General features: G+C 39.7%; 1 protein-coding gene across 3 annotated transcripts in view; it reads left to right on the top strand.

Annotated features, from left to right (window-relative positions):
* Shtn1 (shootin 1) overlaps positions 1-24002 on the top strand; it is a 99706-nt gene that overhangs the window by 5536 nt on the left and 70168 nt on the right. For all 3 annotated transcript variants that reach the window (XM_069988103.1, XM_069988106.1, XM_069988105.1), the window contains exons 2-3: positions 7802-7854; positions 20012-20072. In XM_069988103.1, the coding sequence (XP_069844204.1) occupies positions 7802-7854; positions 20012-20072 (114 nt within the window). The remainder of the gene's footprint in view (positions 1-7801; positions 7855-20011; positions 20073-24002) is intronic.

Raw genomic sequence — 24002 nt, 5'->3', positions numbered from 1 at the left:
AGACTTCAGTTCATCATACTGCATTCATATCAGTCTACTAATAGCAACAAACACACCAAGATGTAAGTAATGGGATGTAAGTATAGGCTGCCCTTCAAACTCACATCTGTGCATCCAACCAGCTTCAGATTGGAAATACTTGAAGAGAAAATGGAACATGTGCAGGCTTTTCTCTTATCCCCTGAAGTAATGTAACAACTCCTTATGTGGCATTTACAGTGCATGGGGTATGATAAGTGAGTGATCTGGTGTGCGTGATGGTCTGACAACCAATACCTTGTGGATACCGAGAGGCCTTGTACTTACTGTCTTTGTGGGGTTTTTTGATACCTAACTTATATGTAAAACTAAAAAAAAAATAATGCCACTGACATGCTATACACACACCTATGTAAGTGTGGCTGTGGGGGAGGAATTCTTTTACAAAGTTTTATTTTTTAAGTTTACAAATAATTGAGTATGTGGTAAGCATTTTTTTTTCTTTTTTTGTTGGTTGTGGGGCTTGAACTGTGGGCCTGGATGTGGTCCTTGAGCTCTTCAGCTCAAGGTGAGTGTTCTACCACTTGAGCCACCGTGCCACTTCCGGTGTTCTAGTGGTTAATTGGAAGTATGAGTCTCATGGCTTTGAAACATGATCCTCAGATCTCAGCCTCCTGAGTAGGATTACAGGCAGGAGCCACTGGTGCCTGGCTAAGAAAAAATTCTTTAAAGAGGAATTGTTGGCCAGAGGTATTCCTTGCTACTCAGGAAGCTGTAGTCCAAGGATCACAGTGCAAAGCCAAACTGGGCAGGCAATTCTTCAAGACTCTTAGCTACAGTTAAGCAGCAAGGGAAAAAAATGCTGAACTGGAGTAGAATGACAGCTGTGGGTAAAACAGCCAAGTGAGGATTAAAGGCCTGAGTTCAAGCCCCCAATACACCCCTGCCCTGCCCCCCATACACAGAAAGAATTGATGGATCCAAAATGTCTGTATATTTTAAGCTTTGTTCTGCTTTAGACTTTTACACTTCTTGTTTTTGTGGTGCTGGGAACGGAACCAAGGACCTTCTGTATGTGAGCCAAGTGTTGTACTATTGAGTCACATACCTGGCCAATAATAGATTTTATTCCTTAAAGCTGAGATATAGCTAGGCTTTACTTTGAAATATAGAAGGAATGCACTTGAGAAAAAAAACATACTAAGCATTTAAAACATGAGTTCACCTATTGAAGATCATCTTGGTTGCTTCAAGTTTGGAAAGTTTTATGTGGTGGTAAAGTATGGAAGTGTTCTTTTTTTTTACGTTCTTAGGCGAGACTGGAAAGGCTAGACTTGGTTTCCCCACCCTCCCTCCAAAGTCTGTTAGGCTCCAGTAATAGTTTCTCTGAAGGTCAGGCCTTAAGGATAGCAGAATTTCTAAGCATCTTTCAGAATGTCTCGTTTTCTCCTCTACCTGGTAGAAGTTGTAGAGAAATTTTCTCTGACCTGAGAAGTTTCCCAGAATCCTTTCTCCTGCTGCACTGCCATCCCTGGCATTTTAAATTCTTTAAACTCAGTTCAAATGGAGCCTCCAACAATTGGGCAATTACAGTTAAGCTTTTCATGTGTTGGTGCTGGTTCTTGAGAGGAGGTTTCTTTTTGTGGGCATCTGGTCTTATAGTTGTGTCCTCTGTATCTGCCAGGAAGTTTCTCCAGTTTTGCAGATGGTGGCTTGCCCTGGGACCTCATTTCTTTGTTGGATCTAAGTAGAGTTGTTTATATCCAGTTTTGTTTTGCTTTCTTTATTGTCATGAGGATGGAGTGAATTACAAACTACTTATGCCAGACCAGAAATTAGACCTCCCTATGAATTTTAAAGGTACTTGGTTTTCTGCTTTTCTGTTGATCATGAGAAGTCATTAATATATGTTGAGTGTACTTCTTAAGTATCATTACTTCATTAACACCAGATTATGTATTCTACCTAGTCTGAATGAATCTCAGGTTTGCCATCATTTCTTTTCTGATCTGAAATCTATCACCTTTATTTATTTTTTGGGTCAGCTTTTCCAGTAGTGTTTTCTCCAGCTTTATATGACGTAATTAACAAGTGAGATATAAATGGCTTCTCTTTTATACTATGGCGTTAAGAGGAAGACCCATTGGGATGTGTGCAGAAGGGAATCATGTCCTAATTAGCACTGTCTTTTGTGACTCATGTTCTCATTGTCCATTAATAAGGTCTCAAGGCTCCCCAAGTCTCAAAGATACAGACTCAGTGGATGCAAATCTACATTAGAAGATCTCATGAGGCAGTGGTTTTCTGGTTACATCTGGTAGCTATTTAAAAGTTTCATTTCAATTAAGTATGTTGATGGGGGAAGAGAGTATGAGCTCATTCATGATTTGCTGATGTGAACACTTAAATCCATTTTTCCTTCCTCCTGAGTTTAGCACATATTTATCACATACCTAGTATAAATGGGGCATTGTGCTGGACTAGGGCATCTGGATGGATAGACATAGTGTTCACCCTAGAGGATTGTTTCCCTTTTAGTGCTTTGTTGAATTGGACACAGTAATAATGTTCAGTAATGTCTATTTTTCTTACATATGACTTTGGGAATCTGTAGACAGGTACTGCTTCCATTTCTTGCTGTGGAATTTGACTTCTTTGCGTTTGTGTCTTCTTTTGCAAGATGGAGGTGTATTTTCCTTAATTATTTGGCATAAAAGACAGGTAGAATTTAACCATTTACCATAGATGTCTTTATGCCAAATAAAATGGATATATCACTCTGAAGTGGGAGAATTGCAAGAAATACAATTGCATGCATGTAGTTTATAATGTCGTATGTAGGAGCTCTTCTAGAGGCACGGGCTGAGTATGCAGTAGCCAAAATGCTTAGTTCAGATTTGGGGTCTTTTTGGATTTTGGAATATTTACATGCACTTTACTATTTGAGCATTCCTACTCTAAAAATCTGAAGTCCTTCTGGATGTCAGAGTGAGGGATGAGGGATGCTCAGCCCAAATATGAGCAGGGCACTTGGTAGTATTTTAAACTATAAGCACTCACTTTGCCTGGGGCATAGAAGACAATTGAATTATATTGCAAAGGGGGAGGAACACCTGCAGGTTGAATGGGGAATATTTGCAAAAGGTGTACAGGATTTGGGTGTGGTCCAGGTAGCATTGAAACTTTGGGTGTGATGGAGTAGGTTAGTTAGTTTCTGAGTCTCAAAAGACAGGAAGAGAGCAGTGGCTCCAGATTATGGTGCTCAAGTCTTTGCAGGATTATAAGCAAGAAAGTAAAATAATCAGCTTGCTTTGTCAGTGTGCTTAACTACCTTGTGAAGAATGAACATATCTAGGGGAGAGAGAAGCTCCGTCCTCATTGTTGAGAGTCTGAGTTCAGGGTTGAGAACTTGGCTACAGGGAAGAATAGATTGGAGAGGCATTCTTTCAAGACCAGGGGAGTTTGATGGTTTTTTGGAGGTAAGAGAAAGTAGACTCAAGGTATCTGTAGGTGCTATCTTGAGGGTTGTGTGAATGGTGACACAACTGAAGGAAATATTCCTGCAGGAAACAGAAAATTGGGTAGAGGGAGATGTTGGGTTCTGTGTCTTAAGTGGTTGAGGTTGAAGTACTTGAGAGGTAGCTCGACAGAGACACACAGAATAGAACTGGTAGTAGCAGCTTGCTATACTGGGAAGATTCTGTGTCCAGTGTCTAGCTTGCTGTCTTTAAACCACATGCTAAAAAGGGACCTGAAGAACTGGAACTTTACATTGTACTTAATTGCCTAAAATGGAAATAGCTGCAATGGCTGCCTTGTTGGGCAGTGCAAGTCTATCTGGAAATGATAGTGTGAGAAGATGCTAGAAGGAGAGTGATTAGGCTGCCAGTGATGGAGAGGTTTGCCAGGGACACTGGACTTCCAGTGCTAACGCAGATGGTCCCAAGCAAGCCAGGTACCAATCCTCCCCGAAGTGTTGTTAGTGGCTTGTAGTTATGAACTTCAGTTGTCATATTTCTGAAACGAGTAAGTCTACTCAGCTGCCTCCTGGGCTGGCTATGTCATGATTTGTGGCGTGGGAGGAAAACTTGGCATTAGGGAGTTAGGAAATGGAAAAACAGCATGATTCTTGCAACACGTGCTCTGCCTGATATTATCCTCGTTTTCTCCAAAACCGTCCTTTTTCTTCCTTTACGTACTGTTATGTGGTGGTTCTCTACTTTGGTTGCACATTAGAATTGCTTGAGAACCCCTTACAAAAAGCAGTAAAGATGCCTCAACTTGACCCTCAATGAGCTAAATCAGAATCTTGTGGAAAGGGGAGTGTGGAGAGGGAGCTGGGGTCTGTGGGGTTGCAAAACCACTGGCTGATTCTGAGGAGCGGGCAGGATCAGAAAGAATGGCTCTGAGCCATGCTTCCATGCCTCGGCCACATTATTCTACACTAACTAATGGTTTGAACTTGATCTTTAGATCCCTTTTCCCTTCCTTTTTTACTGGAGAAGAGTAGTACCTTGGGTTTCAGATTTTTTGTTTGTTTGTTTCCAGTCAGCTATCTTTTGGACCATACGAGACAAAAGTAAGCCTGAAACTCAGGACATTAGAGGGGGCCACCTGATTGCTGGTCATGCCCTAAGATTCAATGAGCTTTTGGTAGTGAGTACTCTGGCCAACATTGGATGGACCAGTTCATGTGCCTTGAATAATCATGTATATTAACTCCTTTTCTTTTTATAACAACACACGGTGGAACCCAAGGGCTCAAAAGAAGACCTTACCTGTCCAAGCCCTCCCACTACTGGTGATCAGGCTGGGAGTTAGCCATATGTTACTGTCATATGTGACCTTACAATGCAATGACACAATGCTGTAGCTGTAAAACTGAGCACGGAAATCTCCCAAGCAATGTGATTTTGTGTATGTGATTTTTTTTTTCTTTTGGTCAGACATGGGGCCTGAACTCTGGGCTTGGGCGCTGTCCCTCAGCTCTTCAGCTCAAGGTTAGCGCTCTGCCACTTGGGCCACAGAGCCACTTCTGGCTTTTCTGCTTACGTGGTGCTGAGGAATTGAATCCAGGGCCTCATGCAAGCAAAGCAGGCACTCTACCACTGAGCCATCTTCCCAGCCCCTGTGAATAAATATTATTTAGGGTGGTGAATATAACTTTTAAACTTCCTTACAAACTCTTTTCTTCCCTTTTATGTCTTGGCCAAATTATCCTCTGTGCATCACCAGGTGATCAAATTCTTCCTCTACTTTTTTGTTTCTTTTCTTTGTGCCCTATCTTTTTAAAGTTGCATATAGTCACAAGAAAGATGTCATTTCCATTAAAATAGGATTATTGAAGGGCTCTTCCTTAATGTTTTTGAAGAAGACCCAGTAATGAGTTTATGATGTTTCCTCTTGGGCTTATTGTTAGTATTATAGAATAGCATGGCCATTTTAAAATCTTCAGAACCATTATCCAGTGTTTTAAATTAGGAATTTCTTAATGTCAACATGAAATTATGGTTTTGTAAACCATCTTCGTTCGTGTGTATGTCGATAAAGTAGCTCACCAATAGAGTATTAAATCCATTTTGATTATTTAACTTTAACTACAAATACTTTTAATGTCAAGTCATCTAAGTCAAAGTCTCTCAGTGAAGTATTTGTGTTAATTCTTGAAGCAATATTAGGTACAATAAAAAGATTTGGGGCCTTGAGCATAGACTTCCCAGTGGTATAAGTACAGATATGTAGTCTTATTCTTAGTTAACAGGGGGAACATCTCATTGATTTTTTTTTGGGTCCGGTTGTGAGACCTGAACTCTGGGCCTGGGCGCTGTGCCTCAGCTCTTCAGCTCAAGGCTAGCGCTCTACCACTTGAGCCACAGCGCCACTTCCGGCTTTTTTTCTTTTTTTGCTTATGTGGTGCTGAGGAATCGAACCCAGGGCCTCAGGCATGCAAGGCAAGCGCTCTACCACTGAGCCACCTTCCCAGCCCCTGATTTTTTTTTAAATTCAAGGACAGTTTGGTTTACATTCAGCTGTTGAGGTATATGTTCAACTGATGAGCAGCTGAACTACAGGGGGTTTCATTGTATGATCCATCAAATTTTTTTTTTATGTTGAAAAATAGTAATTTTCAAAAGGGCTGTATCTATATGTATAAACTCAGAACTGTATTATGAGCTACTTAATGTTCAAGGGATTTAGGGGGTTATGGCTTCAATTAAATCATTATTTTATAGTAATAGATGCTAATCAGATCTCTGGACATTGATGGTATAATCCCATGAACATTTATTGATATGAATTAGATATTTAAGATTTCTGTGCTACTCAGCAAGTATTCTAAACCCTTTAGATCACTGTTGGGAACAAAGCAAATATTTTTCCTTGTTAATTGTTTATTTCTAGGGTGTTATTCACCCTAGTAGTTAGAGTTATATATTTCTGGAATTAATGATCAGATTATCTGGGATGGTTTTAGATTTTTTTTTGGTAGATCTCTGATTTCAGATTATTCAAAGAAATAATCCCTGTTAGTCTTATTTTTTTAATGATTTTTTTTTGTAGATAAATTTCAATTTCAATTTTGAAAACCTTAAAGTTCAACCTCAGATTCACCGACTATCTGGTGCTATCTGGCTGGAGCAGGGTAAACAGCATTTCTAGGCTTATCTTCTGTTTTCTGCTCCATCATCCATTGCTACAAACTTTATGTTCTTTTTTGTCTTGTGCCAGTAGTAGGGCTTGAACTCAGTGCCTAAGCACTATCCTTTTGCTTTTTTGCTCAAGGCTGGCACTCTGCCATTTGAGCCACAGTTCTACTTCTGACTTTTTGGTGGTTAGAGATAAGATTCTCATGGCCTTTCTTGCCCAGCCCAGTTTCAGACCTTGATCCTTAGAGGTCAGCCTCTTCAGATGCTAAGATTACAGTGCCTGACAAACTTTATATCTTAACTGTGAGATACTCAAAGGATAGTGCTTTTGCTAAAAGTTGAACATACAGGTTCTGGTTTGTTTTTTTTTAAGCAATAGAGTATTCTAAGTAGCAACAACCTGCCCACCACAATTGTAACTATATCCTGTTTACATGTATTTCTGACCTAGTAATTTAGTCTGGGGATTTCTGGTCCTTGTTTGATGACTGCCAAAAAATAATCATTCTTAGTTGAATGCTCATAGCATAAACTTTTGCTCTAGATAAAGTAGATATGGACATGGAACTAAATGTCCAAATCAATTTTTTTTTCTTAGTGGTCAATTTTCTAAATACATTTCTGGTTACAACAACAGGGAAGCCTTTCAGGGACCTTTCAGGGACACCCCACATCCAACTCCTCTCCTAGGACCAAGCGCTGAGCACTGGAGCGGAGAGGAGGCTCGGCTCAGGTCACTTCTGCCTCAGCCATCTTCCTGTAACCTAGGGAGAACTGAAATTTAGTGTGGTAGACACACATCTGCTATGATCTCTTCTTTAAAAAAAAAAAAAGAGTAATCATGTACATATGTGAAAATGGAACCCGGTAACTTGAGGGGAAGGGTAGGACTGGGGTACATGGGAGAGGAAGAACAATGAGGGGGTGACACTAAGATACATGGAACTCATAGACATGTTGAATGGAAACCCATGTCTGCAGCTACTTAGATATAATAAAAACGCACATTTAAAAGAAAGCAGGTTTTTTTTTTTTTCCTGACCTTTTCTACCCTATCTCAATTTAGTAAACGTAGTTGATGGGTGAAGGGGGAGTTGGTCTCCAGGTTTTCTCAGAGTAAACTTATGACAGAGTTGTAATATTGCTTTGTGTTTTTTTTGTTTTTGTTTTTTTAGCAATAGGCGAATATGAAGACCTCAGAGCAGAGAACCAGAAAACCAAGGAGAAGGTTTGTACTTTACTCTTCATTTTTTTCTCTTTTCTTAATGTGGGAAAGCCTAAGCAAAATAGTATGTTGTTCAGCTATGGATTTCAGTTAAATGTGAGTGCATGAGGTTCTTTTTCTTTCTTCTTCTTTTCTCTTGCATGTGTGGTTCAAGCTCGTATCAACTCCACACTCCAGATGGTAGAGAATAGCAGGCATGCCAGTGTAGATGCCCCTCTGGGAGATTAACCACACAGCTAAATGTACAGCAAGGTACCAGGCCAATCAGTCCAAGGCTCCCAGAATCATACTTTTCCTGCGTCTGCAATTTGTATCTGGGGATGGACTGGAAGGTCTGAGATGTTTGCCTTTGGCACTTACCCATGTGTGCTCCATCTTGGAGAGACCTCTGGAATTAGCCTTTGGTGGTTAGCCAGAGAGCTCCATAAACCTTTTGTACATTTGCTTTTAGCTGTGTGATTAGCATACCGGAAGTTGAAAAACATTCAATGTGAAGTGGGAGAAGCCTGCCGAGTATTTTCAGGAGTTTGGCAGTCTTAATTTTTTTTTTTTTTTTTTTACTATTAAATAGTTCAATTGTACTTACTTCTATAAACTATGTTTTTTTGGCCTCTGAAAGTGTTTTCTTAAAATTTTTGAATGTTTGCTAATATATATACAGTTCCTGTACATTTAGGGAAGAGGAAAAGCAGTAAGTCAGAAAAGAAGAGGGACTGGGTAGAAAATGAAAAAATGGAGAGGATGCAGTACTGCCCATTTTTGTTTTTAGATAGAAATACAATTTACTTTTAAAATTGCAGTTTTGATAGACCAAATATTTCTAAACCTATCTCTGGTAGAAAATTAATCAAAAGTTCCCAGTGGTTATTAAAGTGACTATCACTGCTGTAAATTGTGAAACCTCATTTAAAAAATTTCAGAGGAAGAACTGTTATAAAAATTGGCTGTGAAGCCGGGTTGGTATGGTGGTTCACACATGTAATCTTACTGCTTGGGAGGTTAAGGCAAGAAAATCATGAGTTTGAGGTCAGCTTTGGCTGTAAAGCAACATAGGGAAACTGTCTTTAAAAAAAAAAAGAAGTTATTTGTAAAATTTTTGACATATTAGAATTATTCATTGGGTTGTTTAAAATTATATTTTAATTTTTCAGCTGTATTAGTTCTCTATATAGCTACAGTATGATTAATACTATTAGTAATAAATACTTTAGTTCAAAGCAGAGTAAAATGGATTTTTTAAAATTATTATTTTGTTTCCTAGTTTTAAGTTTCCTTTGCTCTTTGGTAAATTAATTTTTGGTGGTCTCTGAAGTCTTATTTCCTATCTTCTCTCCTCCAGACAATTCAGGAGTTGGTAGCTGGTAGTGATAAAACTGTACCACGCAAGTACACATAGAAGATATGAAAGAACATATAAAATAGTGTGATATGTAGTCTTAAAAATTATTTTTAAATAATTGTACAAAGGATAAGATACCCAATTTCATCAAACCCCTCCCCGAAATCAATTACAGATGCCCTGAGGATATTAACAGGTAGATACAGTGTGCTTCCTTTTTTTTTTTTTTTTTTTTTTTTTTTGTTTGAGTCCTGGGGTTTGAACTCCGAGCCTGGGCACACCTGTGTGCTCAAGGAAAGTACTCTACCACCTGAGCCACAATGCTGCTTCCAGCCTTTTTGGTGGTTAATTGGAGACAGGAGTCTTGAGGACTTTCTTGCCAGGGCTGGCTTTGAACTGTGATTCACAGATCTCTGCCTCCTGAGTAGCGAGGATTAAAGGCATGAGCTACCAGCATACTGCAAGCCTCCTCTTTTTGAAGCAGATTTACTGGGTGATGTCTACATCAGAGAGCTTGGTCCTCTTTCCTAAGATGATAACCCTCATTCAGCTCCAGGAGAAGAAGGCTGAGAAGTTGTTCTGCTGACAAATCTCTTTCATAGCTACTCCTAGCTCAAGAAGGAGAAGAGAAAAGCAAGTTGGAGGGGTTAATGCGGGAGAAACATTTGACATAGAGGCAAAACCTAGTAGTAACAAGCCAGCACCTATAATTCTAGCTACTTAGGAGGCCAAGATCTGGGAATCATCATCTAAAGCCAGCCCCTGGAGGACAGTCCTTGAGACTCAAATTAACCACTAGGAAAACTGGAAGTGGACCTGTGGCTCAAGCAGTAGAGCACCAGCCTTGAATGAAAAAGCTCAGTGACAGCTCCTAGGCCCTGAGTTCAAGTCCTGTTACTGGTACAAAAGCAGCAACAACAACAAAAAAACAGTAGCAAGGAAGAGAAGATATGGAATCTCTCTCTTCTCTTTTAACCATTGTTTATAGTCCTCGCTGTACCCTTAAAGAAAGAAAATCAGCTGAAAGCTAGTGGCTCATACTGCCGATAATCTAGTTACTCAGGAGGCTGAGATCTGAGGATCACAGTTCAAAGCCAGCCCAGACAGGAAAGTCTGTGAGACTCATCTCCAATTTACCACCAAAAAGCTGGAAGTGGAGCTGTGGATCTAAGGGGTAGAGCACTAGCCTTGAACAGTGGCCCACACCCTGAACACAAGCCCTTGGACCAGCACCAAAAGAACAAAAAACAAAACAAAACCCCCAACCCCCAGCTCCCCCCCAAAAGTAACATCCCCCCCCCCAAAATCAATGCTCCGTAAACACCACCCTTTGGTAGAGATGATAGTTATTTAATGGAGAGCAACTTTGTGCAGTGAGGTTTTAACAGAACCATCTTGTTATGCACATAGCAATATAGGTAAAATACATTTTGGTAAAGGAGGATTATTAATGATCTCAGACCATCAACTGTTTGCATGCTTCTCTCTCTATGCAGAGTCTGCCTAATACTTTTGTGACATCCGTAGGCATTATTGACCTGCTTCTGTCCTGATTCTTTAAAAATAACTGTTAACGGTAATGGGAAGAAAAGAACTGAAAGCAATATGGAATGCTATGTGGTTGGGTAAAACAAAAAGTAGAGAGGTTTTAAGTTCACTCCACTCTGTTTACCTTCTGTGAAAAGACTAGCTTGCTTATTACTGCAGATTTTTCCCCAAAAGGGGGGCCGTATTACAAAGGAGGGAAGCATATAATAAAAGCCTTTTATCCAACACAGAATGAGTAAAAGCAGCTTTAGTTCCGGAGGTGGTAAATGGAGGACACCATTTTCTCTGGGAAAGCACTTTCTTGTGCCGGGCTGGGTAAGCTTTGTCCACGTCAGCAAGAACACATGGCCATCTTTCCTCTGTGGCCCTGGTCTAGAGTTCAGCTAAATCCATCAGCATTAGCCATCTAAAATAAGACTTCTTTTGTCATCCTTAATTTGATGTGGGGAAATTTGGCACAAATAGGAGGGGCAAAAAAAAAAAAGGCAAAGGGCAAAGTATTTCTCCTCTCACCAAGTCTTAACCATGTCTTTTACCAGTGAGAAGAGGCAGTGGGTATAGTTTCTTTGGGTAGGATCTTCTTGTGCCCTATTGGCCTCTCCTCTTGGGGATGCCAGTGGCTGGACACGTGGTCTCTAGGAAAGGTAGTTGCTTCAGAGGCTGTGTTTATGAAGAAGCTACTGTGGAGCTGGGTGTGGTGGGGCAAGCACGTGAGCTCAGCTATCTGGGAGGCAGATAAAGAAGGATCAGGAATTTAAGGCCTAGCCCCAGGCACATTTAACTAGTGATCATATCTTTAAAAAAAAAAGAAAAAAAGAAAGGGCTGGAGGTGTAGCTCTAGAGAGGTTAGAGCTTCCTAGCAAATGTGAGGCTCTGGGCTCAATCCCTAGTCCTACCATGGAAAAAGAAAACCCAACCAAAACTTCTTTAGGACAGTCATGTTCTTTTATCTCCCTGAGGAAATGCCCCAAACAGTTGTGCCAGGCCTATTTCACAGAGAAGAGAATGGGCCTCGTGAGTTTCCCGAGGTTTTCTAGGTAGTGACAGAGTGCAGATATAAACTTAGGTCTTCTGCAAGGCATGATCTCAGTCCTCAAGAGACTAATGGGAAACAAAGGAGGAGGCTGCAATGCTTGGTAAGAAATGTATGCATTATCCTGCCCATGTAATTGTAACCCCTCTGTACAATATGTTCACAAATAAAATAAAATTAAAAAAAGAGATTAATGGGAGAGGCTGAAGGAGTAAGAATGTGGGTTTAGTGGCTATCCTGGACTACATAGCAAGATGACATGTATGTGAACACACATGCATATGTACGCATGTATATACAAACCTGTGCACATGTGTACACACATTGATTCTTGACACTGCACACCAAGGAGAAAAGTAGAAAGTAGGAGACTTAGGGGTGGGCCGCTGTTTTGTTTTCAGTGATGTTTTCCTCTTCAGTTCTCTCTTAGAGGACAATGGAATGTTGGCTATTTATTTATTTTTTAATCATTGTCTGAAGATGGAATCAGACTGAGTATATAAGAGAAGCTCTTCTGAAGGAAAACCTTTTTGTTGAACACCTTTGGAGTTCCACCATACAAAGAAAAATACATGATGGTCCTATACCCAAATGAAATCATATGAATGGGGGACCCAGACCAGTGGACAAATAGCCATGATAAATTACTCAGTTCTTGTTTAAGTGAGTATCTAGAGCCTAGCAGTGAATTGGAGGAGAGAAAAATAACAGGGTTTCCTGCTCTTTTCCACATGACAAACTTACTAACCTTTAGTGCTGGGCTTCTATGTCACTTGTTTTTCTTTTTAAAGCCTTCTGTCACATAAGCAGAATTAATTGCTTTTTTGGGGGGGATAACAAACCATCTGTGTATTCCTGTGTACTTGTCACATTTACTAAATATAATGTATTATTTAAAAATGTCACTCCATTTTGAACTAGTGCAAACTAATAAAAAAAAAATAGCCAAGTGCCAGTGGTTCATGTCTGTAATCCTAGCTACTCCAGAGGCTGAAATGTGAGATTCTCAGTTCAAAGCTAGCTAGGGCAGCAAAGTCCATGAGACTCTTATCTCTAATTAACCAGAAGAAAAACAGAAGTAGACCTGTGACTCAAGTGGTAGAATACTACTCGAGTGAAAAAAGCTAAGCTGTCTGTGTACAAAATGTACAAAGCCCTGAGTTCTAGTACTGGCGCGTACACACACACACACACACACACACACACACACACACACACACACACACACACACACACACACACACACACACACACACACACACACACACACACACACACACACACACACACACACACGCGCGTACACGCGTACACACACACACACACACGTACACACACACACACACACACACAGTGTGTTAAGCAACTGGTATAGTTTGGATTAAATTTTCAAAGCTTGATTTTTCTCCCTCCCTCTCTCCTTGCCTCCCTGTCTACTTTTTCTCTCTTTCCTTCCCTCCCTCTTCCTTCCTTCTTCTCTTCCTTCTTTCCTTCCTTCCTTCCTTCCTTCCTTCCTTCCTTCCTTCCTTCCTTCCTTCCTTCCTTCCTTCCTTCTTGCCTTTTTTTTCTCTCTCTCTTTCTCCCTTTCCTTTTGCAAGTTGTGGAGCTTAAACTTAGGGCCTAGGTACTGTCCCTGAGCTGTTTTGCTCAAGACTAGAGCTCTACCACTTGAACCACAGCTCTACGTCTGGTTTTTTGGTGTTTAATTGGAGATAAAAGTCTTATGGGCTTTCCTACCTGGAATGGCTTTGAACTATGATTCTAAGATCTCAGCCTCTTGAGTAGCTAGGATTACAGGTGTGAGCATCAGAGAACTCAGCCTGAGTGTGTGTTTTAACATCAGGATCTGAAGATTATGAAAGGATGCTACTAGTTGCAATTCTTTTTTTTTTTTTTTTTTGTCTATTCTCTAAGTGACATCATAAAGTGAGGAAATCAGAGAACCTATCACAAGGATTGAACAACTTTTTAAGTCTGTATTTTGGGGTGGGGAAAAATAGACAAGTGAACAGTTTGGAATTAGCCACATGAAGTGTGATACTATGCTGTGTAACTGTCCCTGTAGTCCAGTGCTAGTCAAGCATCTACTGTTGAAGGACATTTTCTGATGACTCAATTAGGATCATTTGGGTGGTATTTATTTATTTCCAATATGTGTGGAGAGCCTCAAGGAGCTTTGAATGGACTGGCTTTCACATTTCTCAGGGTAGTGGTATGTGTGTAGAGATCTGTATACTAGAAGAATGTCTGCCATTAAATAGTAAGTATTTATGTTTAATGTTATGTTCAGAGATGGAGTTTTGAAATGCATAAATTTTTAAGTGGCTGATTAGAAGTCCTTTGGTGAGCTACTCTAACAGTGCATCAGGCGCACTGTCAGCCTGCCAGGAACAATGAATGAAAAGAGAAAAGAGACAGCCACTTCCCAAGACTTAGGTTTCAAGAAGCAAGATATCTGATACTGTTTGCCTCCTGGCTCTGTTGTCTATTGTTAATTTTCTTCCTCATATGTAATATTCACAGGTGAAGGTCCCAAAGTATCTTTTTTTTTAAAAGACCCACTAAAGAAGCCACTTTAAAGAGCAAGATATGCTTCTATTATGCTAACTGTTCATGCATAATACATCCACATACATGCAGTTTCTTTGAGACAGAGTGGCAAGTGGTTGTGCCAGAGAAAAAGTAATTACTTAGCAGTTTGAAAGTGAAAATGAGTCTCTTATTAACAGCAATCTATCCAGAAACAAAGAGCCAGGATCTTAGTTCCGATGACATGCCTTTCCAGCTAACACACAATACCTAGAATTTGGAGACTGCTACAAGACAGCTTGGGGTGGGGGTAGGGGACAGCTTCTACTTCTTTATGAACTGAAAACTGGAGGGAAAGAACTCTGAATTGGAAGAAAGAAAACACCAGAAGAGAAAAAAGAATGAAAGGAATTCCATGCTAGCAGGAATGAGTTATTGTGTTGCACCCTCCAAAGATAAAGGTAAGCATGTAGGAATCCAGAAAGCATAGACTTAACATACAAGGAACAATAGAATCGTGGATTATTTAAAAATGATGTGATGGTCCTCTCTCTGCACCACTGAGGATTCTGAAACAGGTAAAATTCAGATGCTATGCATGTTTAAATTGTTGAATTTTTAAACCTGATATAAAAAAGAATGAACTTGGAGAAAAATGGTGTGGGGTTAAAAATCCTTCTAGACTTAGCATGACTGCTTCTGCTAGCTGTTTCTATAATAGGATGGAATTTCTGTCATTATATGTAGTAGCTTTTTAAGTTGCTTGTTTTATTGTTGTTCTTTCCTGCTAGATTATAAATTTTATGCACACATAGCATCTGTGATGCTCCTACCACATTTCCCTCTATTTTAACAGTGTCTGGCAGGTATAGGTACTCTATGGAAGGAATGATCACACTTAGTGATGATGACAGAACATCAGGAGACTACTTCAGTAAATTGTAAGGTATATGTTTGCCTATGGATAGGTTGTCACTGCTCTGGGTAGTGTATATAGGCAGTGCATACATGTAATTTTTGGGATACAAACTGCCTTTTTATAGGCAGGCAACCCTTTATAGTATTTGTGTATCAGGATAGAAATGAATGTTTACATTCGTGTAAGTTAGGTACAGAATGTTGAGATTTCTCTTGTATAAACTATCCACACAGCAGAATGGAGAGCTATCTGGGTCTCTCCATTGGTTGTCCAAACATAATGGTCATTAGCAGTGTCTGACCCTCTTCGGCAGGCCGGTAGGAGCTGCTAGGTTGGGAGACTATCTTAAACAGGTACTGTTGAATAAGAGTTTCCAACATCATGGCTTCTGATAAGGAGATGATACTTACCATTCATGGTAATGGGTGGTAAATGAGAGAGGAAAATTGAGCCCCTATTTGAAGATGCTAGTTCACACTGGAAGGACTTTCCTGTATGAACCAGTCAACCAGTGCTGGGACATCTGGGTAGGTCTCACAAGCCAGGTATGAGCCTGAGTGAAGCTCAAAGGAGAGATCTGGGAAACAGCCAAGACTTCTGATATTCAGGGCTTTCCTCCTCCAGTCAATTCATCACTTCATAAAGAGAGTCTGCAGAGTAAACCATTCATATTACCCAGCTTGATTACATCAGCCAGCACACAGGCCTCTGGGTTCTACTGTCGCCTTGAGCTGCAGAAAGTCGTTGAGCATCATAATTAAGTGACGTGGGCCCCAAAACATCTGTTGCTTTTGCAGAGTCTTCATGAGCAAGTCTCAGAACAAAAAGAAGCAGGTTTTTTTTCTTTTCTTTTTCTTTCCTTTTTCTTTTTACAGATGGTGCAGCTGCATGTGCATGGAGGAAAGGGTGGGCTGGGGGAGGGGCTTCTGTGTGGCTCAAGAAGAAATGCTCTTCCATAAAGGCCCACAAACCTCCCTAACCTGTCTCTGATAGAATGAAGAATGAGAAGGAAATGGCAAGATGCCTTGATTCACCTGAAAGGACGAATTAGTGGACATTTGGAATTCTTGCTCAGTAAATGGTTACAATCCTTCAGATTTTGATCTGTTCTGGTTTGGAAGAAGTAATTTGCAGCATGTGTAAACCCCCCTCACCCGTAACACACACCCTTTTCAGCATAGCAGATGGTAAATTCAGTGGCTGCCAGTTCCATCACAATATGGTTGCAGAAAATAGAAAGCAAAGCCACATGAAGACCCCTGATAGAACACAGCTGGGGTTGGGAGACAGCCTGTGAATCTGTTGGTTGGTAACTAGAGCATTAGTGTGAGCTGAACTGTATAGAAACAAACCAGCAGAAACACCCCAGGTATGTAGCCTTTGCCACTCCTGACTTAGGCCTTGAGTCTAGCCAGGAATTGGGTTTCTCTTTGTGATCTAGACAAAGCACAGGCATTGTTGGGGGTGGGGTGGGGAGCAGAGTTGGCCAAACCAGCAGGAGTTTGGGGGAAGTCCAAAACAAACGGAAGACCGGTCTAGAAAAGAAGAGGAACATTCTAGAATCTGCTGGGCAGCAGGCTCAGAATTAGAGCCTGTATTGTATGGAGTAGACCACTTAGGTGGGGGAAGTTTATTTGAGACTCTAGAGCTTTGGCAAAGGGAAATTTAAATGACCGAAAGGGATAAAGTGTGTTTTACCTGTTAAATTGGTGGGAGCTAGCCTAGAAACATGTTAGATTTTTGTTTGTTTACATAGGATAGATTTATCCTTGAAACCTAAATGAAACAATATGACATCTGTAAAAACTGATTTTCAGTTCAGCCCGACTCATTTTGAGGGTGCAGGTCTCCTCAGTAGTTCTTTGAAGACTAAAAGAAAAATCGGAGCTGGTTGCTTTCTTTTCTTTATCTTTAATGTTTTAAACTAGGAAAGAGCAGAAAATAATACAAAAATACCCAAATGGACAGAATTAGCTTACTGTTTTTTTTTTTTTGTTGTTTTTTTTTTCTGTACTAAGGTCTAGGGTTTGAATGCAGGACCTTCCTGTACTTGCTCTACTGTTGCTCCACTGTATGAGCCATGCCTCCAAGCTGTTTTTTGGCTACATGTTTTGGAGATGGAGTCTTACAGACTGTTCTGCTGAGGCTGGTTTCAAACTGCCATCCTCTGGTTCTGAGCCTTCTGAATAGTTAAGATTTGCGGGCACGAGCCACCAGTGTCCAGCCTTCACTGTTTTGTTTTTAAATTTTTAAAAAATGCTTGGTGCTGGTGGCTCACACTGTAATCCTAGCTACTCAGGAGGCTGAGATCTGAGGATCGTGGCTCAAAGCCAGTCCTGGCAGGAAAGTCCATGAGACTCTTATCTGCAGTTAACCACCAGAAAACCAAAAGTGGTACTGTGACTCAAGTGGTAGAGCACTAGCCTTGAGCTGAAGAGCTCAGGGACAGTGCCCAGGCCCAGAGTTCAAGCCCCAAGATTGACTTAAAAAAAGCATTCATGAGGAGTGGTAGTCATTAGACACTATGTTGAAAATGAACTATACAACTTGTGGGTGGGGATGTGAGGGAAAAACCGAGAGTGCGAGGAAAGGGGTAACATTGTCCAAAAAGAAAGGTATTCTTTACCTGACTTACATAATCATAACCCTTCTGTACATCACCTTTGGAATAACAATAAAAATTTTTAAAAAACATTTGTGGATGCTGTGGATAAAATTGAAGATTTCTTTAGGCCTATTTTCCTCCTGTCCCCTAAGGGACAACTGCTGTTATAAGTTTGATTATATATTTTGCCATTTTACCAGTTCATATTTTAACGTACCATGTATAATACATATGCACACATAGATCATAATGTATCATCTTTTTATATATACTCTATTCTTTGTGTACTTAAGGTATCATTTGATACATATTCTGCTGTTACTTTTAATCAACATGGTCTTTGAGACTTGTATTGACATACAAGTTTGATTAACTCATTTTCATTGCTGTGTAATTTATTACATGAATAGGCTAGACTTTTTTTTGGGTTAATCTTGGGGTTTGAACTCAGAGACTCAAGCTTAGTCAGTTTGCTAGGCTGGCATTCTACACTTGAGCCAAGCCTCCAGCTCATCTTTTTGTTGGTTAATTGGTTATCAAGTCTTGAATACTCTGCTTTGGCTGGTTTTGAACTACAGTCTTCCATATCTCAGCCTCCTGAGTAGCTAAGAATACAGGTGTGAGCCAAGGGTATTTGACAACTTATTGTTATAATTGCCAAACATTTTGTACTAACTATTTTGTGCTCATTATTAGGTACCCATACGCTAGAAGAATTGAATATTTAGAATTTTGATAGTTTAGTTTCTAAGTATACGTACCAGTTCATCAACTGAAGAATGTGAGCTACCAGATTTTGACATGACATTTTTTTTTAGTCCAGTCTAGTAGATGAGAGTCTTACTGTTCCTTCTTTCAATTAAAAAAAAATTTTTTTTTGCCAGTCCTGGGGCTTGAAATCTAGGCCTAGGTGCTGTCCCTGTGCTGCTGTGTCTCGAGGTTAGTGCTATACCACTTGAGCCACAATTCTACTGGCTTTTTGTGAGTAATTTATTAGAAATAAGAATCCCACAGACTTTTTTGCCCAGGCTTTGAGCCGCAATCCTCAGATCTCAGCCTCCAGAGTAGCTAGGATTATAGGCATGAGCCACTGGCGCCCGGTGAGAGTTCTCCTGTTTTAACTTTGAGTTTTCAAATTATTTGGTGCCATCACAATGTTTTGACCACTGAAATTTGAAATTTAAAACATACAACAAGGCTGCAGATGTCCATTATGGTAGAACGCTCGCCTACTGTACTCAAGGCCCTAGGGTTTGATCCTCAGTGCTACAAAAAATGTATTTGTCTGACATGTTAGGAATCAAGCTTAGTTTTGTGCCTTATTTATATACTTCTTTTAAAGAAAAAGGTATTACTAGAAGATTCAGTTTTTAAGGATTACCTTAATAGTTTAATTTTAACTCTCTTTTTAAAAAGCTTTAGGCATCTTTTGAAGAAAAACATCCCTGTTTCATACTTCCAGATAAGAGTTTAGTTCTCATAATGAATACCTGTTTTTATATAAATCATTAAGGCTCTTAGGACTTGTTGAAAGGTAAGATACTTGCTTCCATTACTAGTGTAATGCTTTGATTGTTACTCCTGCTTGTTTATGGTCTTGCCAGCGAAAGTCTCTTCAGTGAACACCCCGACCTCTTTTGAAGAAAATGTCAGTTTATATTTGGGAATGTTTTGCCCCCTCTCCTTTTTATTTCCTACCTTTTTCTATTCAAAATGCTAAAGACATGAAGAACACTTTTTGTTGGGTGAGAGAGGGCACAGTGGTGTGTCAGCACTTTTTCTTCATTTGCTTGTCCTTCCATTTGTTTCCAAGATGACATCAGCATTGTGGGTGGTTAAAACCTGACACATAGGAGCAGGGTGGTCACTGTGTTACCTTCCCCAAAATGAAGCACAAGCACTGCTCTAAAGACAAAATACATTTGAACTCAAGGATGGCCTGTTGATCTGGTGTTCATACAATGAGGGTAGGGAGTCTCATTATATTAGAAGATCCACCAATATTGGCCAGATACAAAATACTACCTGTACCATGCTAGTTAAGCAATACACAAACCATGTATCATTAGAGTTCATAAGACGCATTGTGTTTTAAAAAAAATTGCTATTGCTTATGTTTACTTTTGATGCTCACCTTTCGAGACAAAATTTATGAAGTTTAACATTTCCCTTTTTTTCTCATTTCAGTGTGACAAAATTAGGCAAGAACGAGATGAAGCTGTTAAAAAACTGGAAGAATTTCAGAAAAGTACGTAAGCATTTCAGTGGAAATAGTACAGACACATAACTTTCGGAATTGTTCAATAGGCAAAGAACTTGTTTATTACATTAGACATGCAACCAAGAAAACAGAAATTGTCCCATTTTCTCTGGAATTACTGTGAGTTTTAGAGAAATGCAGTGAACATTATTGTTATTATAAAATCTTGAGCCTGTTATAAGAAAATTTTGCTATGTTAAAAAGTCAAAGGCAAGCAAAAAATGAGTTTATTTTGACTCCTTGAGAGAAGTCACTGATAGTATTTTATAGTCTCTCCTTTCTGGTTTTTTATTTGTCTTTTATATCTTTTACAGAAAAAAAAATTTGCATTCTATTTTGTAGCTTACTTTTTTTTCTGGTAAACTGTATTTTGTCATCTTGGTTTGTTTGTAGACTGATGCATCAGTTTAAATTGTTAATGGTTTATATAATAGTACCATAATGTATTTATTCCATCATCACTTTATTTGTTTTTTAACTTTTATAAATAATACCTCAGAAAATATTCTTACAGCTTTATAGTAATCTGATCAGTTTTCATAGGTTAATTAGGAAGAAAGGAATAACACTAGAGTTCTACTGTACAGCTTTGGGTCCATAACTAACACAAGATTTTGTACTTAAAAGTGTCTTAAGATTAGAATAGATCTTACGTTAAGTGTTCTAAAATAAATAAGGGTTGAGGATGTAGTTAAGTGATAGTTTAGCACTTTGCTGAGCATGTGTCAAGACCTAGGTTTGATCCCCAACACTGTAAAATAAATAAGATAAATAAGTAATGAAAATGAGTAGAGTAGAAGGGAACTTTGAGATAGGTATGGCCATGACTTTGGTCATGGTCATAGTTTCACACATGTATACTTATGCTCAAATTCATCAAGTTATGTTACTCACAGGGCACTTATACCTCAAAAGATTTTTTTTTTACGGCAAAGCAATAACAGGTTTGCAGAGTTTAGACATTCTACAAGCACACGTGTTTGAAGTAGGTCTTTCCCTATGGCAGGTTTTAATCCCATAAAAGCTGCAATAACCATCTTCTAAAATTTTGGTATTTTTTAAATGTGTCATAAATCTGGTATTTATGTTCCAAGATAGAACATAACCAATGAGATCCAGAATATCAGATGGGAATAGCAAGGAGGCAAAGAGCCAGAGCATGGCAGGGCAAATGCTCCTCTTTCGGAAGAAAGGCCCTTCTCTGTCATTCTCCAGAGGCGATGCTGTATCGTCAGGCCACTTGATTCTGTCATAAAACCTTGACTGGGTAACTATACCATGAATCATTTTACCCTTCTGGAAGGTGAAATAGCTGTAAAAGTGCAGCCTTATAGTTAAATAACTAGTGTACTTCAGTACCTGGCTCTAACCAAGAAAAATCTGAGAGTAATCTAGTTGATGGTGTTGCCTGTCTGAGAGACCAGTGTGCTGGAATAGAAATACCCCTTATTTGTGAATGCATGACTCACAATTGCAGGAGCCTTTCTCTTTCCTTAAAGTAGGGGTGATGGGACTAGGCTTACACTGGTGCTGACACCGCGCACATTTGAAAGACTGATCCAGTTCCACTGTTACATCTGCTTGAATTATTAATAGTGGATTGGTGTATTGTGTGCAGTGAAGATAGTTCAAGTTTCCTGTGGTAGGATTTATCACAAGATGTTTTGATCTAGGTAGATAGAAGGGATTTGGTCTCCTGCATTATGTAAAATGAGTAACACTTTTCATCTATCATTTCCTTTTTCCTTTTGTCTTCTAAGTACCTAGGATAGTTAAAAAAAAATTTCTCCCTAGGAGCAACTCAGAGTAAGACCTGTAAGGTTAGTACAATAATGTCATTCATTTACTTTTTCTTTTTATTAAGCCTGCTTAAAAAAATTTGGATGGCAGGAAAATGACTATCATTTATTTGGTCTCGAAGCAAAAAACAAACAAACAAAACCCCCAGGCAACAAAAGACAGTAGGAAGTAAGAAAACTTCAGATATTTCTTTAAAATTGTATCTAAGATAAATGGTTCATGGCTTTTGAATGTACTGTAGGGCTGGAAATCTAGGAGAGAATTGCTAGACTGTATTACTACTGAAGAGCCCCAGAATTTATGTAGCCCTAAGAAAGTTTGACCATGCTATGTAGATGGGAGGCTGAAATGAGAGAATGCACACAAATAGTATCAACACTGGATCTGGAGTGTAATGAGAACGTGATCTGTTTTAGTTGCTCTTGCCGCCATTTTAACCTATGGAAGTATCCAGTGCCCACACTCCACTCAGTATTGAGTCCATTCCATTAACAGTTAGGAAATTGGTCCTGTACAAATCTGCACATTTGCATAGCTGTGAGGGGAAAGTTGCTTTTGGTGAACAGTTGAAATCTGAAATCCTTGTGCTTATTTACCTGCTTACTTATTTCTCAAAGTGTGAGAAGAACATGTTGAGTAGGATTCAGGGAAAGCTTTGTCAGGCCATCAAGCTCTGCTCGCCCTAGTTTAGTCTGCCTTTTCTAGGGTAAATATGTCACTAACCATATTTCATGCCACTCTTGGCCCTCTGCCAGTTCCCCTGAGCCCGCCTCCTAGTCTTTCTACACAAAGAACACTCCCCAGAGCAAAGCCGTGTGCCCTGGAGGCCAGATTCCCATGAAAGGAGAAGTCACTAGAGTCCTTTCTCATTGATTTGAGACCACAGCATTAGATCTTGTGTTCTGTTTCAGGGTACAGCAGACCACCAACCACCTGGCTGCTTTCTTGCCTCATGAAAACCTGTCTCAATGATCTGACCTTGAAGGAGAATTTGTGTTATGTGTGGGTTTTAGAGAGGAGTTTTGCTCTGAAAGCAACATCATTGACCTTTAACTAGACTAATGAAAGAAGACTGTGGAAAAAGGGAGTTGTCTAGAAATGGTCTTGGCTGGGCTTTCTCAGTTGAAGCTCTGTTCTTTGGAACGTTACTTCTCTGGGCCTCTGGTGTTGTGCAGAGACAAGTTGCTATGATGATCCCCTTTGTAGGATGCGATAAGGATTCCTGGAAACCCACATGAAGGATCAGCATGAGGCTGGACAGTCAGGCTTACTGACAGTGGGCACTCAGATAAGAGGATGTGCACAAGCCAATGTAGCCTGATAGGTTTTTCAGTCCTTCAAACAAACATGAGTACCTTCTTGTGTTGTTCTAGACACAAGGGAACCAGAAATGCAGGAAGCAAAGTTCTGCTTTAATATTCTGTGAATAGAACACAGAAACAAATTCAAACAAACAAACCAAACCAAACAAAAGCCAGTTATCTGCAGTGTGACCTGCATTCAGTGATGTATATGTAGGAGGCAAATGATGGTTGGCAGGCTTTTAGGCTATACTTTTGAATTCACAAGATCTTAATTATTTTTTTCTTTCGGTACCAGTCTTGGGGCTTGAACTCAGGGCCTGGGTGCTATCCCTGAGTTTCTTTTGGTCAAGGCTAGCACTGTATCACCTCAGCCAGGGCTCTACATCTGGCTTTTGTTGTGTATGTATCTCATACTTTCCTGCTTGGGCTGGCCTCAAACCATGAACCATGCTACTTAGATCTCAGCCTCCTGAGTAGCTAGGACTATAGGTGTGAGCCACTGGTGCCTAGCTCTTAATTTTTTTTCATGGCAAGTGTCAAAGTTATTCAAAAGTGAGAAAATACATACGAGCCTTCATGTATCCCATCAACCAGCTGTAAATAGTCATCTTGATTATTTGCTTGCATATCTACTCGTACCCACCTCATATTACTATAAAACTGATGCCAGTTATTGTATTATTTTAATATTTGCTATCTATGAATATTTCAGCCAGAATTTCTAAAAGATTAGATTATTTTCAAAGCATAACTGTAACATCAGAGGCCTTTACTTAAGCTTATCTTAAAAAAAAAGGACTACTTGTCGTCTGAG

Source organism: Dipodomys merriami, unplaced genomic scaffold (assembly GCF_024711535.1).
Source record: "Dipodomys merriami isolate MVZ:Mamm:240054 unplaced genomic scaffold, mDipMer1.0.p SCAF_35, whole genome shotgun sequence".
In the NCBI taxonomy this organism is placed as follows: domain Eukaryota; kingdom Metazoa; phylum Chordata; class Mammalia; order Rodentia; family Heteromyidae; genus Dipodomys; species Dipodomys merriami.
This window is presented reverse-complemented; position numbering and strand designations above follow the sequence as displayed.